The 16,991-nt window shown below is 49.9% G+C and overlaps 1 protein-coding gene across 1 annotated transcript in view; it reads left to right on the top strand.

Moving 5' to 3' along the window:
- UTRN (utrophin) overlaps nt 1-16,991 on the top strand; it is a 760,310-nt gene that overhangs the window by 160,270 nt on the left and 583,049 nt on the right. The window contains exons 9-10 of the mRNA XM_056853742.1: nt 6,562-6,762; nt 7,551-7,732. Of these exons, the coding sequence (XP_056709720.1) occupies nt 6,562-6,762; nt 7,551-7,732 (383 nt within the window). The remainder of the gene's footprint in view (nt 1-6,561; nt 6,763-7,550; nt 7,733-16,991) is intronic.

Genomic DNA, 16,991 nt, shown 5'->3' on the forward strand with positions numbered 1-16,991 from the left:
ATGGTCACGCAGACGTTGCAAAACTTCTCTGACCAGAGCAACATGCTCCTCCATGGTTTTTGAATAAATGAGGATGTCATCCAAATAAACTACCACGCCGCAGTAGAGTAAATCATGGAGGATTTCGTTAATGAGTTGCATGAAGACCCCCGGAGCCCCTTTTAACCCGAAAGGCATCACAAGAAATTAATACATTCCAAAACAGCTAGAGAAGGCGGTGAGGGGTTCGTCTCCCTCACGGATATGGACTCGATAATAAGCTTCCACCAAGTCTAATTAGGAGAAAACGCGATCCTCTTGCAATTGTCTCAAAATGTCTGAAATCAACGGTATGGGGTAGGCGTTGGCTTGGGTAACTGCGTTAAGTTTTCGAAAATCAATGCATAAACGTAGGTCACCCTCCTTTTTCCTGACAAAGAATGCAGGGGCTGAGTTGGGAGCGTTCGATTGCCGAATGAACCCTCGAGCAAGATTTTTATCCAAAAAGTCACGTAACACAGCGTGTTCGGAAACGCTCATGGGGTAAATCTTGCTCTTAGTTATTGAGCAGTCTTTTACCACCTCGATTGCACAGTCTGTGGTACGGTGGGGGGGCAAAGCATTACATTCTTTAATATCAAAAACATCTGCAAAGTCTCTGTATACTTCGGGCAAAGGTGTCGACGATGAGGCATCGGAGGTTAACGCCGGAGCAGGTGGAGGCACTACCGCGTCTCCGTGTTGGTGCTGTTCGCACTTGGGATTGGCAAAGGTAATAGTGTCAGTTTCCCAGTCTATACAGGGACTATGACCTTTGAGCCAATTAATCCCTAGAACAACTTCGAATCGGATGGGAGCTATGGTAAAGTCTATTTGTTCCCAATGAGAACCAATACCCATTGCTACTCCCCGTGTGCGATGATCGACTGGTTCTCCCTTAAAATGGCTCCCATCATCTGGGCGAATTGGACGGGAGCTGGTAGAGCCTCGGACTTGACTTTGAAGGCTGCAAACGTGGCCTCACTAATTAAAGTGCGGCTGCAGCCAGAGTCTATAAGTGCCTTGACAGGTAATTGGGGACCCCCTTTATAGTGTTGCAACACTGCGTCCACATAAACAGTGGTTTCCACTTCACTCACCTTGACGGGAGCTTTGGGTTTAGCAGGAGATTCTGCAGGGGTCTGTGGAGACGGTCCACTCACCACAGACCATATCCGTTTTTTGACAGGTCAAGAGAGGTTTCCAGGTTTAGAGCAGGAGAATTCCATTGATTATCCTTGTCAGAAGAAGGAGAGTTGTCCCCCATTGGGGCACTTGTAATCCGGGAACCTGCGGGGTCGTTAGAAGCCGAAGGGTCAGCCGATTCCTCAACGTGAAGTGCAGAGGGTGTGGGTCGTCCCGGCGCTGCGCTGCGGGTGGCTGTGGTGCCTCTGCGTTGAGGTCTCCCTCGAGCTCGGGGTGGCATGCTGGGGCAAGTGGTCTCCGGGCGTTGAGGGCAAGCCGCTGCAAAGTGGCCCAATTCCCCGCAAATGAGGCAAGCCCCCCTCTGGAATCTTGTTTCTCGATCCAGAGGTTGCCGCGTAGGTTTACGCAGGCTGGAAAGCGGCGCTTTCGATGGGGTTTTTTGGGTGCTCTTCTCTGTTCCGTTGGCGGACCAGGGAAATGAAACGTCGGCGGCTCTCGACCTCCTCAGCTAGCAAAATCCAATCTTCTAGGGTCTCGGGATCACCCCGCATATACGACCAGTTCAGGATGTCAGGGTGTAAGGCTTCCCTGAAATAATGAAAGGGTGGCCTCTGGCCAGTCCACAATTTTACTGGCAAGTCTCTGGAATTCATCTGCAAGTTCCCGGACTGGAGAAGAGCCCTGTCGGAGTTGTAGCAGTTCTGCTTTGGCTCGTTCCCCCATAAAGGGGTCCTCAAACCGTCTCCGCAAGGCAAACATAAAATTGTTAAGGAAGCAGATAGACCGGGATCTAGTGTCAAATTGGAGGATCATCCGGTCAGCTGCTTTCCCCGTCAATAAAGAGGCTACGAAACAAACTCGGCTATCCTCTGTGGAAAAGTATTGCCCTTGTTCTCTCATGTAACTGTCCACTTGATGTAGAAAACAGGGTAAAGTCTCGAGCAAACCATCATAGGTCGTTTTCAGCCAGGGCTGTTTCCATTGGCCGGGCATGGGTTGTCCAGGTTGCACGGGTGCCCCGGGAATTGGTACAACCGGGGCTCCAGGGGCCAGGGGTAGAGCAGGTGGCTGAGCGGGTGGGTGAACTGGCACAACCGGCTGAACTGGTAGGTGAACTGGTGCTGCTGGTGCAGGGAGAATAGGCTGCGCTGGAAGCGGTTGGGTCGGAGTCGTTAGTGCCTGCTGCAAGCGCTCATTTTCTTGAAACAAGCATTCCATTTGGTCCTGAAGACAGTCTACACGATCGTATAACTCCCGGTTTTGAGCTCGCAATAGGTGCACTTCGTCCTCAGGACCACCCGTACGACGTGCTCGACTGGACCGCAAACCGGTTGCCCAATGGGAGCCGTCCCCATACAAGTCCTCCTCGTCAGAATTGTCAGAGCCCCGAAGCCGTTCTACGAGGCGACGCGTGCGATGGGTGGTGCGGGTCGGAGCAAAAGTCGGAGAAAACGTTGGACCCAACGAGGGGCCGGTCCGCACGGTGTCTTTGGGGCGCACATCCGCTTGCACCCGTTCGGCAGCCAACTGCTGTTCCCTTTCCCGTTCGGCCTGAGCTTTGGCCGCCGCCTCTGTTGCCTTTTGGTCCGCGAGAGTCTGGGTGGCTTTGAGCTTCAGGGCGGCAGCCGTGGTAACGATCGGCAGGAGCTCCTGCTCCAAAAGGGCGAGGAGCGGTTCAGACTCCCTGCCCAGCAGCGGTTGGACTAGGACCACTAGCGCGGGTGCCCCAGCCCCGAACGTTGGGGTCAACAACTGTGTTAGCTTGGCTACCGTGGTATCCTTAGGTAGTCCCACAAACAGTAGCGCCGTTTGGACAGCAGTCCGTTGTGCCTCTGCTTGACATTCAGCCGCATTTGGCACCAATGAAACACCTTCCGCTGCCGATCCCGCCATGGCTCGGGATACGGCAGGGCGAATTGGGGATGCTGCCAAAGGTTGCTGTTGAGCTTCCTGTAAAGTTAATCTCGCCAACAAGCGAGTTAAGGTGACCAGGTCATCTTGGGCAGCATGTACTTCATCCAGAAGCCCGTCCAGGATCAAAAGGTTGTGGTAGGTGTTCTGATCCGAGTCCTCAGAGGTCCAAGGTTGTACCGCCAAGGTTGTACCAAGGTTGTACCGCTAGCGATCGCCACTGGCCCCGAATAAGTTCCACTAGGCGGTTGATTTCCGCATCAGTCCGTATCGCTTCCAATAACACATCCCGCGGGAGGGTAGGGTCGTCAGGGCAAGTCGACGACCCCAGCAGCAGGGCCCAGGGATCCAAGTCCTCCAGGATCCCGCTAGGCAGGTAATAGAAAGTATGAAGAGATTGCTGTCACAATGTAAGCCCTTGGCCTAACCTGAACCAAAAACCACATCGAGACAGTCAGGTCCAAAGAAGCTGGTTTTTACTGGTCAAATAGGTTAACAGAGCATAAAGAAAGGGTGACAGCAATGGAACTTGCTGGCTTGCACTTGGTAATATAAAAGCATAGAAAAAAGCAAGAGATTACAAAACACAAACAGCGCTGTGGTTCTCACAGCTTCAAAAGAGTTTAGGTATGCATAACAGTCCTTGAGCCTGGCCAGTGGGAAAACGAAACCAACTGAGACACAGACCTGACACCTTTTTACTCGTAGTTGTAGGGCAGTTTCCTCACTTATCAGGGTGCGAGAACAGCCCGAGTCAATGAGGGCCGTCACTCTCACAGAAGGTCCCCCTTTTGGTAACGTGAGGGTAACTTTAACATATACATTGTCCTCCTGATCGCTTACCATAATTGGAGCTCCCTGCTCAAGGTCCGGTGCGGTCTGCTGAGGAGCCCCCTTTACAGCAGACCGACGGCGTTTTTTGCCGCCGGGTCCTATTCCTCCTCGTCGCTGGAGCCGGATGAATCGGGATTTGTAATCCGTGACTCCGAAGAGCCCAAGGTGTCGTTTGTATTCCGTGGCCCCGATGGGCCAGTAGCTTTTGACTCTCCAGGGTCAGGTTGTACTTGTAGAGCCGAAGACGTACTTTGTCTGCCAGGTGCGCCACTCCGGCGTCAAGGTTGCCCCTCAGCGTGAGCTTTCTCCGGTTCGACAACTGCAGGCCGGGATGGTCCCGGGTGTCTGGCCTGGGAAGGGCATTGAGAAGCAAAGTGCCCTTTACCTCCACAAACGAGGCAGGCTCCGCTTTCGAAGTGCTTGCGGCGTTCCGCCACCGACGGTCCTCCCCCCGAGGGGAAACGAGAGTCCTTCGGACCGCCTGGCCTGTCTCCACGGGCTTTGGTCTCCCATCCGGTACGTTGTTTGGACAAGAGCAGTAACTGCTTTCGGATCTTGATGTCGGCTGCATGCTGGACCCAGCCCTCCACATCTGGAGGGTTACCTTGCATAAAAGCCCAGTGCTGCAATTCCTGGTTTAGACCCTCACGGAAATATTGCACCCGAGTGGCCTCACTCCAATCCAGGATTTTACTCGAGAGCAGTTGGAATTCACTTGCATACTGCGCCACCGACTTAGCCCCTTGGCGCAGCTGCAAAAAGGCCGTTTTAGCTCTCTCACCCAAGTGCGGATCGTCGAACCTGTTTCGGAGGGCAATCATAAAGTCATCGAGGCTTCGCAGCACAGGGGAGCGGAGTTCATATTGCAGTACCATCCACACGGCCGCCTCCTCCTGTAATAATGAGGCAACATACTGGACCCGACTCTCATCCGAGGTAAAGGTCCCAGCTTGCTCCCGCATAAAAATATCCACTTGGACCAAAAAGAACGTTAATTGGTCACTCGACCCATTGTAGGTAATTTTTAAGTCCCGTCGCGCCGGCGGAGGGGGGCGGGCTGGCAAAACGGGAGCCGTGGGTTGTCCGCCCCCCACGGGTGGTGCAGGCTGCAGCGGGTTCTGCCGCAAATCATCCAGCGCTTGGGCTAAGTCCAGCATTACGGCATGCATGGCATCCATCCGGTCAACCATCCCCTGCTGCTCCATTTGCCATTGCTGGCGTTCCTCTTCCATCTGGTGCTGCCCCAGCACTTCTTTTTGGGCCGGGTCTTCCTTGAACCCAACCCCAGGAAAAGCAGTCCTCCGAGACCGCGTTTCGTCCCTTGACATCGAACAACTTCGAGGGGATTCCAACCAGGTACTCAACCGGCTTGTCTTGGGTTTTGTACTCAGACCCGATCCAGAGTCAGCTCCGCTGGGCGTCTTCCCAGCCGACTTCCCTTCCGAAGGGTCAGGATCGGGCCTCTCTGGCACAGTGCTGTCTCCATCCTTCTTGTCATCTCCGTCCCCTGCCATAGCTGTCCAAACGTGGTACAGGAGCAAGAGCTGGAGCAAGGACTTGCAGCTCAATGTAAGGCTTTCCAGCCACCCTGGGCAATTCCCACAAAGTCACTCGCTCAGATGACCATCTCAGAAGCAGGTAACTTTATTAAGAAGCATCAGGTATAGCTAGGCCCCTACATGGTCCGAGCTGCAAGTGCTCACAAGTACAAAAGTGCAAGATTATAAACAGTACTACACTGCAGGTGTCAGTTACATGTTTTGGGAACGAAACGATAACAGTATCCAAGACTAGGCTAGAGAACACACATCAAAGGAGCTCGTTAGCAGAAGCCTGTAGAAGCCAAGGTCAGGAGGGAGGGGAGGGGGGAAACCGAGAGAGGAGAGAAAGAAGAACATTCCAGCCAAGGCCTACACAAGGAATATTCCAGCAACAGCCTGAACCATCAGACAGTAGCCGCTTTTACGGGCTGATCAAAAAGAGAGACAGGGCAGTACCTCACATGGGGCTGCCCTTGAAGAGTATCCAGAAAGTACAGTTGGTACAGAATGCTACAGTGAGCTGTCTGGAGTCTGTTGTAGGGACCACATCACTCCAGTCTTGTTTTGTGCGCACTCCCTTCCAGTCTGCATCTGGGTGCAATTCAGGGTGCTGAAATTGATGCTTAAAGCCCTATATGGCCTGGAACCTCTGTAACTTAAAAACTGCCTGTGAACTTCCTGATTGTTAATTCATGTTCAGGGGCACCTCTTTGGGTGCCAGTGGCATCTGAGGCTAGATAGGATGCTAACTGAGAAAGGACCTTCTCAGCTGCGGCACCAAAATGAACTGAATTGCCTCTTCAGAGAGATTTGTCTATCCCCCATTATTACTGTTGTCTGCCAGTGGTTGCAAAGACTTTTCTGTTTTGTCTGGCGTAGCCATACGGACTTTCCTGCTTGCTTGTTTTCTATTGCTGGGTGTGTGTTTGTGTGCTGTTTTTAAAAGTTGGCCTTTAATGTATTTTTAATTGGCAAATACCTTGAGGCAGCACACAATTTTAGATAAATAAATGAGGTACAGAAAGGCAGCACACAATTTTAAATAAATAAATGAGGTACAGGAATTAATGCTGTGTGACATAGTTGCCAAGTTGGTTTTTCTGCATTTTAGAGTGTAGTATCTGATGACCCTGGAGACGCAAGAGCAGAAACGCCCAGTACAGTGACAGAAATGGACATGGACTTGGATAGCTATCAAGTAGCTCTGGAAGATGTTCTTACCTGGTTGCTGTCAGCTGAAGATACATTCCAGGAGCAGGAAGACATATCTGATGATGTTGAGGAAGTCAAGGAGCAGTTTGCCATGCATGAAGTAGGTTTTGGGGGGCAATGTGGTGACAGCTGTTAAACAAGGCTTGTATATGTATGTTTAATCGCCTTACACAGCCCACAAACAATAGTCAGTGGTCTTCTAGGGGCTTCACAAAACTTACTGTTTTTGCAACTGTCCCGTGTCACCCGCTCACCCGTAAAAAAGCTAGTAAGGTTTTTGTCTGAGTAACAGAACTGCCACATCACAAACGTCTTCTGAAAATTGTGCAAGTGGTTTGCCTTCAGCATTTGGGTGGTTTTTCAAGAAATGGGAGCCATATTCTTGCACTGTTCTTTTGACCCTTGTAAAAGGTAAAGGTAGTCCCTTGTGCAAGCACCTGGTCAGTAACTGACCCGTGGGGTGATGTCACATCCTGACGTTTACTAGGCAGACTTTGTTTACAAGGTGGATTGCCTTTGCAGTCTCCAGTCATCTGCACTTTACCCCCAACAAGCTGGGTACTCATTTTACCAAACTCGGAAGGATGAAAGACTGAGTCAACCTTGAGCTACCTACCTGAAACCGACTTCTATTGGGACTGATCTCAGGTCATGAACAGAGCTTTGACTGCAGTACTGCAGCTTACCATTCTGCACCACGGGGTTCTTTGTGTTTTGGTGAACTTCTCTAGGAGAAGGGAAATATCTTAGGGCTTTTCCTTGGATGACCTTAGTTTATTTTTTCAGTGTTTTACTTTAAATATTACCCATCTATAAAAATGTTCACAAATTATTAGGTCTAACGTCACATGGTATGCTAACCTGATTTTTTCTTTTTCCCTTTCCTAGGGTTTTATGATGGAGTTGACTGCACACCAGAGCAGTGTGGGTGGCGTTCTGCAGGCTGGTAATCAGTTGATAGCCCAAGGCAATCTGTCAGAGGAGGAGGAAAGTGAAATCCAAGAACAAATGACTTTGCTCAACTCTCGATGGGAGGCTCTAAGAGTTGAAAGTATGGATCGACAATCTCGGTGAGTACCTCCCAGACCAGTTTTCCAGTTGTAATATCATGTATGGTATTTTCACTCTGGGCAGAGTGGACTTTAGGCGCAGCACTAAATTACTCTTCTCTGAGGCCCATTTCAATTTCCTTGGGGAAAAAAAAGTAATCAAGTAGTGTTAGGATTCTGAGGGACTGTCATGTAAACATGTGGATCTCTGAATTGTCTTATATATGAAGAAGAATACAGAACCTTTATTGGCATTTACAGTAACAAAACGAACAGGTAAAGCAGCTAGATATGGATCTAAAAAAGGAATGAATACACAGTTCATCAGTAAATTTTATAATAAACAATTAAATGAGGGTCCCCCTCCTTCTTTCTCCCTCCTTTAGGACCTTGGCCAGGAACTCGGCTACTTGAGTGGTAACTTCAAAGCTTTTGTCATCCAATAAATGGCCTATGTTTCCAGTAGTCATTGCAGTAGTAAATTGAGGAAGAGAGCTAATTAAGCTGCATCGAAGCTGTGTGAAAAGTGGACAGTACAAGAGAATATGTTGTATTGTGTCAGGTTCTTTGCATTGACACCTACAACATCTTGCTTCACGTGGTATTCCCTTGTAACTACCACTAACAACAGCTGAAGGAAATATATTAAATCTGGCCAACAAAAATGCTCTACGGTGAGAGGGTATAGTTAAGTTAGAAAAATACTGGGCCATAGAGTTTATTTGATAAGAAAGGCCTAAAAAACGAGGGGAGCAGATACCTTCAGCACCGGCTTTTATTATTTGGGAATCACTATCCCATATCCTTTTTTGGATTGTCCTAAAAATATATAATTCACTGGAATTGGACAAGGAATCAAGATCAATCCCGAGTGATCTGATCCTATTTAAGATAAGCCGAGACCATCTAGAAACAGTTGAGTCAGTATGTAAAGCCGCCAATAAACTACTTGGGGGGGATCGAAAATGAGAGCGTAACCAGTATTTGATAGTAGTGATCCAAGCACCAGATTCTATCGTGTGCAGTCCCAGCTCAGTGCACAGAGAAAAATAGCAAACAGAGTTTTTGACGCCAAGGATGCGTCTCAAAAAAACTGCCCTGAGACGCTCTACTTCTTTATTAAAACCCTGGCTTCAAACTGGGATTCCGTACAAAAGTTGCGGGATCACAGTGGCTTGGAAAATCTGTAAGGCGGCCGGAACAAAATGGTTACCCTTCTTATAGTAAAAACGAGTTATTGCAGCCATCTTATTTTTTGCCAAGATAAGGGTCTGATTACGGTGTGCAATCCATTTTAAATTATAATGAAAAGAGACCCCCAAATATTTAAACGTTTTCACTTGTTCAATTTCTCTTCTCTCAATTTTCCAAACTGATTGCTTCCAAGTCTTAGAAAATATCAGAATCTTGGTCTTATCAAAATTAATAGATAGGGAATTCCGTTTACAGAATAGGATAAAAGAAGCTAACAAACGTTTAAGACCCATCTTTGAAAGGGATAGGACTGCTGCGTCATCCTCATATAACAGAATAGGGACTTTCTCAGAGCTTAGCTTAGGTGCATGACCATCAGTATTAGCCAAAAAAGCAGGGAGATCTGAAATAAATAAATTAAATAAGGATGGTGCCAGTACATAGCCTTGCTTTACGCCCTTTGTCACCGGGATTTTTTGGGTTAAGAGGCTCCCCTCATCAAATCTAACTTGACAGGTATTGGATGTATGGAGGTTACGTAATAAAAACAAAAGGCGTTGGTCAAGGCCCATATGGCATAGTTTCTCCCATAAAATCTGTCTATCGACTGTGTCTATCGCTCTTTGAAGGTCCATAAAAGCAACATATAATTTTCCTCTAGGGAACTTAAGATATTTTTCTGCCAAAAATGCAAGAACTGTGCAATGATCAGTTGTAGAATGATTAGGTAAAAATCCGATTTGCTCTTTCCTGGGAGATTATGAAGGGCCATCCATTCAGATAATTTCTTGAGGAGATGCTTGGCATAGAGCTTTCCTATAATAGACAAAAGACTAATTGGTCTGTAATTTTCCGGTTTACTAGGATCACCTTTCTTAAACAATGGTATTATTATATTATTATTATAGAATTCAGCCACGAATCTGGGAGGATACCAAATTTGTCTATCAGTGTGAAGAGGTGTGCGAGTGGCAGGGCCCACCAATCGGAATTACTCCTTAGGAGCTCTGCAAGAATACCATTCTGCAAGAATACCATCGGCTTTGCCCAATTTTAAGCTAATAATATGTTCTCTCATCTCATCACAGGTGACAGGAGGCCATTCTGGTACATCAGGGGCTATAAAAGATTCTCTGATAGAAACCCCTGGGGACTTCACATTAAAAACATTAGAATAGTGCGAAAACCATGCCTGAGTATGAATTAAACTTGCAGAGTTGCCGCCAACCAAATAATTAAGTCCTGAAATTAGTGACCAGAAAGCTTTGCTATTTTTACTATTAAATGCTTGGAATAACTGCAACCATTTCTCCTTAGCAAAAGCATGTGTCTTACATATATATAAACTTTCCTACCACTTTTCTCTGCAATACACACACACACACAACACACTACAGCACCATCTTGGTGGCACCTAAGGAAAAATAAGTGAGTGTAAGCTCTAGCCCTGCGGCAAACCCATAAACAGATTCCAGCAGACGGCAAATCCACAAAAGCAGTTTTATTGGTTAGAATCGACAGGTTTCAGAAGCCATATTCAAAAGGACGCTAGTAAGGGGCAAAGGCAAGGTACATAGCATATATGGAAGAGCAAAAGAAGATAACTGGTAACCCAGGCAACCCCCCTCCCAGAGGCAGGAAGGAGTACTTGGCGATTCCCACAGTATGGGAATCTATGAAGACTAAACACGGGGCACAGACTGGCCTTGGACAGAATAGCACAACAGCACCTGGAAGCAGCACTAGCGCATACCATCCCCATGGCCTGCTCCTGACATTCTGCCCCCCTAAAGACCCCCCCTCACCCTCCCACCGTGGGTTTGTGAGGGTAGGCGGTATGGAATTCTTGTACTAAGCGGGGGGCGGAGACATCACAGGCGCGCACCCATTCATCCTGGGTGGGACTAAAATGTTTCCAGCGGACCAGGTACTGAAGGGTACCGTAGTGAATGTGAGAATCCAGTATTTTAGCCACTTCAAAATGCTCTCCACCCCCCACCATTTCAGGCACTTCGGGCTGTGGTTCAGGATGCCATTTTTGGGAAGGAACATATGGTTTTAAAAGACTGACATGGAACACAGGATGAATTCTTCGTAGGGCCTTGGGCAAGGAGAGTTCCACAGCCACTGGATTAATAATCCGGGAAATGGGGAACGGACCCACATACTTGGCACTGAGTTTATCACACGGGCGGGTGGACAGTAGGTTCTTGGTGGACAGATAGACAAGATCCCCCACCTTGCATTCCATACTGGGGGAGCGATGTTTGTCAGCCTGAGCCTTGTAACGCCGTTTGGCCCGCTCTAGATTTTTAACCAGCCATGGCCAGGTTGTTTGAATAGAACGTACCCATCTGGCCACATCAGCTCCCTCCTCCTCCTCAGAAACATCAATATGACCAGCGGGGCCAAACTCTTTACCATGGACAACCTAGAAAGGGCTGAACCCTGTGGATTGGTGAACCGCATTATTATAAGCATAGTGTCAGGCCTACTCGCTGTGTCTCAGATAGTTTCGTTTTCTCACAGACTTTCCTTCCCTGACTGTTCAAGGACTGTTTTCCCAAAACTGCATTCCTGTTCCCTTTGAAGCTAGCAGGTGCCCGTGAGAGCTGTGGTGCCTCCAGACTGTTGAAAGTGATCTCATGAGACTGTCTTGCTGAATGCTTTTTTCTAATGTTCTTATATTATCCAGTGCATGCCATTTCCACCCATTGCTGTCTTTGGACCTCTATGCTCTGCTTCCCTGTGATACCATTAAACCATCTCTTTTGGACTACTAAGTCTCCTGGTGTGGCTTTTGGTTTTCTTTGGGACAAGTGCTGACACATAGTCAGCAAAAGGCAACAGGTCTACCCAATCATCTTGATGGTAATTAACGTAACAGCGTAAATATCATTCCAACACCGCATTCATCCGTTCAGTCTGACCGTCTGTTTGGGGATGGAAGGCACTAGACAGTCCTTGTTCTACTCCGACCAATTTGAGAAAAGCCTTCCAGAATTTGGCCACGAAGGTTGAGCCCCTGTCCGTCACTATCTTGCGCGGAAAGGAATGGAGATGGAAGACATGTGACACAAAGAGGTGGGCCAATTTCAGGGCGAAAGGGATACCTGCGCAGGGTACAAGATGCACCTGTTTCGAAAACAGATCAGTAATCACCCAAAGAACTGTCTTTCCTCCACTAGGGGGTAGGTCCGTCATGAAGTCCATTGCAATAACTTCCCATGGTTTGGAGGGAGTCTCTAATGGTTGTAAAAGTCCGGGCGGTTTGCCCTGAGATCGTTTGGCCGCTGCACATCTGGGGCAGCTGCGGATGGGAGTCCACATCTGACCGCATGCCCGCCCACCAAAACTGTCTCCGTAGCAAATGCAATGTCTTGAGAAATCCAAAATGTCCGGCGGTCTTGGCGCCATGAACCAAACTCAAAACCTTCCCCTGCAACAATTTCGGAACATACAATTTGGAATCTTTGTACCAAAACTCCCCGCGTTTAATTAGAGTAGCTGGAAGGTCTGCGAGGACAGTTCCGCTTGATAACTGCGAAGGAGAGTCTCCTTAAAGGAATCAGACAGTCCTTCCACCCCCTCCGGAGAGGAGTCAGCGGGCAGCTTGACCAGGGACGGAGTCGACACAGGTGCAGGGAGCTACTGAATAGGGCGCTCGGGCCCCCCACCTCGAGAACCGTGGCTGTCAGTCGCTCAGGGGGAGGAGGAAGCGAGGCGGATGGTGCTGCCGGCTCAGCCGGGCATGGGGCTTCCCCCCCATCGAAAGCAGCGGCGGTGGGGATCGGGTCTGAGAACGGGTTTGTACTGCCAAAGTGGGCAACAGACTTCGTTGGGCAGGGGCGAAGAGCGACTCTGGGCCGATCAACCTTGGTGGGATATTGGGGAAGTCTGGATAAAGCGTCAGCCAGAAGGTTTTGCTTTCCTGGTACATATTTTAGGACGAATCAAAATTGGGCAAAGAAGTCTGCCCAGCGTACGTGCTTCGCGGACAGCTTGCGAGCCCCCGTTAGGGCCTCTAGGTTTTTGTGATCGGACCATACTTCAAAGGGGGCACCTTGGAACCTTCTAAAAACTGCCTCCACACTGTCAGGGCATCCTTTACCGCAGCGGCTTCCTTTTCCCAAACAGCCCAGTTGAGTTCGGATTGAGTGATCTTTTTAGAAATATAAGCGCACGGATGCAGGTGCCCATCCTCCCCCCGCTGCAGGAGTGCACACCCCATCGCTACGTCGGAAGCGTCTACATGCACTATGAATGGTTGATTGCAGTCCGGGTGCTGCAAAACAGGCTCGGATGTAAAAAGCTGTTTAAGACTATTGAAGGCGGCTTGACACTTGGGGGTCCACTCCACCCTGGCGTTGGGTAAGGTGGCTGTATTCCCCTTTCTCTTAGTCTTAAGGAGATTCGTGATGGGTAGCGCAATCTGAGTGAAATGTGGGAGGAATGCCCTGTAAAAATTGGTGAACCCGAGAAATCTTTGGACCTGTTTACGAGTAGAGGGTGGTTCCCAACCGAGCAGCGCTTGCACCTTTTCAGGATCCATAGTCAGTCCCTGATGCGAGATAATATATCCTAGGAAAGTCAATTGCTTTTTATGGAACTCGCATTTAGACACTTTAGCATACAGCTGATTGTGTCTGAGACGTTGCAACACCTCTCGAATCAAGGCAAAGTGCTCATCCATGGTTTTAGAGTAAATGAGAATATCATCTAAATAAACTACCATTCCTTTGAGTAGTAGATCATGGAGGATCTCATTAATGAATTGCATGAAGACCCCCGGGGCCCCTTTTAATCCAAAAGGCATCACCATAAATTCGAACATCCCAAAGCAACTGGAAAAGGCTGTCAGAGATTCATCTCTCTCCCGGATTCTGACTCTGTAGTAAGCCTCGACTAAGTCCAATTTGGTGAAAATGTGTCCCTCTTTCAATTGTCCCAAGAGATCAGAAATGAGGGGGATGGGATAAGCATTCGTTTGAGTAACAGCATTGAGTTTTCAAAAGTCAATACACAAACACAAATCCCCTGTTTTCTTATGCATAAAGAAAGCCAGTGCCGAATAGGGTGCGGTGGAGGGTCGGATGAAACCGCGAGCCAAGTTCTTGTCTAAGAATTCGCAGAGCACCGTCGGTTCCGTAGGACTCATTGGATGGATCTTCCTGTTTGGCAGTTTTCCATCCCCCACCACTTCAATAGTACAGTCCGTCCGGCGGTGTGTGTGTGGGTAACACATCACACTCCTGCACATTAGACAGGTCTGCAAAATCCTGATATTCAGGTGGCACTTGGGTCGGACTGGAAGTGTCTGAGGCCAGAGCAGGAGTTGGTTTGATTACAGTTTTAACGGCCACTTCATATCAGTGTAACTCACACAGTGGGCTATTGAACGTTAAAGTCTCAGCTTCCCAGTCTATGGTGGGACTGTGTCCTTTGAGCCAATTTGCGCCTAACACCACAGCATATCGAACATTGGGCACAATAGTAAAGTTAATTTGTTCCCAATGGTGGTCAATTCCCATTGCCACTCCGTCAGTGCGACGGTCAACTGGCCCCCCCTGAAATCACTACCATCCATTTGAGCAAATTGAACAGGTGCCGGCAAAGGGACTGACTTCACTTGGAACGCCCTAAAGGTGGTTTCGTTAATTAACAAGCAGGCACATCCGGAGTCAATTAAGGCTTTAACTTGTAATTGAGGACCTTTTCTATAATCACGTAATATCACAGTCTCTTCTACTTCACTCACCATGAAAGGAACCTCGGGTTTCGCAGGAACACCTGCGGAGGTCTGCAGTATTGCTCCTTCTACCGCAGACCCAGTCCGTATTTTGGCTGTTCGAGGGGAGACTCCAAGTTAAGGGCTGGGGAGTTCCAGTGGTCACCCTCCTCTGAAGAAGAGGATCTACCCTCCCCAGGAGTAGTAACTGTAATCCTGGACCCTGACGGGTCCGCTGGCGAAAGGTCCGTTGTCATTTCTCCGGCGTGCAGAGCTGGGGGCGCTTTTCGTCTTGGAGCGATTCTCCCTCGGCTGCAATGCCCCTCCCCCGAGTGCGTCCTCTCTCGCGAGGAGTCCCCTCTGGCTGGGGAATGGGACTCGGCAGTCCCGGGCGTGACGGACAAGTGGCAGCGAAGTGACTCATGGCACCGCAAACGAGGCAGGCTCCCCTTTGAAACCGCAAAGCTTGGTCTTGCGGAGGTAGAGCCGGCCTCCGCGGGGCCTGAGGAGCGGCAGGTTTGGGAAGGTTTCTCTGGCTTCCCCCCTCCCTGGCCTGCCGTCGGTCAAGGGAAATAAACTGGCGGCGGCTTTCCACTTCCTCCGCCAGCAAAATCCACTCTTCCAAGGTGGCTGGGTCTCACTGCATGTATGCCCATTTTAGAATCTCAGGATGCAATGCTGCTCTGAAGTAATGCACCCGGGTAGCTTCAGTCCAGTCCACTATTTTATTAGCAAGTCTTTGGAACTCATCTGCAAACTCTCGGACTGAGGAGGATCCTTGACGGAGTTGTAGGAGGGCTGCTTTGGCCTTCTCCCCTTGAAACGGATCCTCAAAACATCTCCTTAACGCTCGCATGAATTTATTAAGCGACCGTATGAAGCGGGCCCGGGTATCAAACATGGAGGACCATCCATTCCGCAGCCTTTCCAGCCAAAAGTGAAAAAAAGAACCTTACTCGGCTGTCTTCTGTGGGAAAGGTATGCCCCTGTTCTCTCGTGTAACTTTCCACTTGATGTAGAAAACAGGGCAACGCGTCCGCAGAGCCATCAAATGTCACTCGCAAACGGGGTTGCTTCCACTGCACAACCGGGACCACAGGGGTTGTTCCCGGTTGTTGTTCGGGAGCCGGTTGTACCAGGGCTGGCTGCCCTGGAGGCGGTTGTGCTGGGGCCGGCTTCCCCGGAGGCGGTTGTGCCGGAGGTTGCCCTGGAGCCAGCTGCATCAGAGGCTGCTGGCCGGGGGGTTGTTGGCCCAGGACCAGTGCCTGCATAGGCGCCACTTGAGCTCGCTGTAGGCGACCGTACTCACATATCAACACGTCCATTTGGTCCTGCATACGGGCCATACGATCCAACAGTTCTCGGTTTTGAAACCTCAAGGCATGGATCTCCTCAGCCCCCCCAGTCCGTCGGGCTTGGCTGACTCGGTAGTTCATATTCCAGTCGCCCTCTTCTGCATACAAGTCCTCCTCTTCCGCATATTCCTGTACATCAGGAGCAAAGGTGAGCCGTTGCCTGCGCGCCACTTCCCGAGGCAGGCCAGGTTCCGGGGAGCCCAAGAAAATGAGGGGAAAGACCAGTCGAGTCCCACGCTAACTTTCGACCGCGCTCCAGTTCCTGCCATCACCCGTGCCCGAGTGGCGGCCGCATCCGCCAACAGTTGCTCCTCTGCCCGCCTCTGGTCAGCGAGCGCTCGGTCCACCTCGAGTTTGGCAGCGGAGGCAGCAGTCACAATTGGTTCGGCCGCTCGCTCCAAGAGCATTTGGATTTCCTTGTGCTGGCCCAACAGCGGTTGGACCTGTTGAGCCAGGTCCGCAGAGGCAGGACCGAATTCAGGAGTTAGTATCTTTTCAACGTAGGCCGCCGTCGCCATGGTCGGCGTGAAATCCAGAAGAACCAGGACTGTCCTGGCGGCGGCGTTCTGTGCTTCCCAGCGGCATAGGGCGGGATCCGGAACAGTTTGTGGAACGTCACCTCCCTGAGCTCCCGCCATTGGGAAACAGAATTCTGGTCCCTGGATTGAGGTCGCCGACTCCTGTTGCGCCCCGTGGAGCACAAGCTCAGCCAATAACTGAGTTAGGAGAGCAAAGTCCTCTTGCGCCAACCGGACCTCCTCCAGCAAAGTATCTTGTCCCAAAAGGTCGTTGTGGGCCCGTAGATCAGAGTCCTGAGTCCTCCAGGGGGTCGCCGCTGCCAGGCGACGCCACTGTTCAACCACCAGCCCAACCAGCCGGGTGGACTCCGCGTAAGTCCGCTGTGCCTCCTCCAAGACGCAGAAAGTCGGGGTCCTCGGGGAGCTCGTCTTGAGCCCCAAACCGAGGAGACGAGTGTCTAGGTGAACCCTCCAGGGCTCCAGCC

This window comes from Euleptes europaea, chromosome 7, assembly GCF_029931775.1.
Source record: "Euleptes europaea isolate rEulEur1 chromosome 7, rEulEur1.hap1, whole genome shotgun sequence".
In the NCBI taxonomy this organism is placed as follows: domain Eukaryota; kingdom Metazoa; phylum Chordata; class Lepidosauria; order Squamata; family Sphaerodactylidae; genus Euleptes; species Euleptes europaea.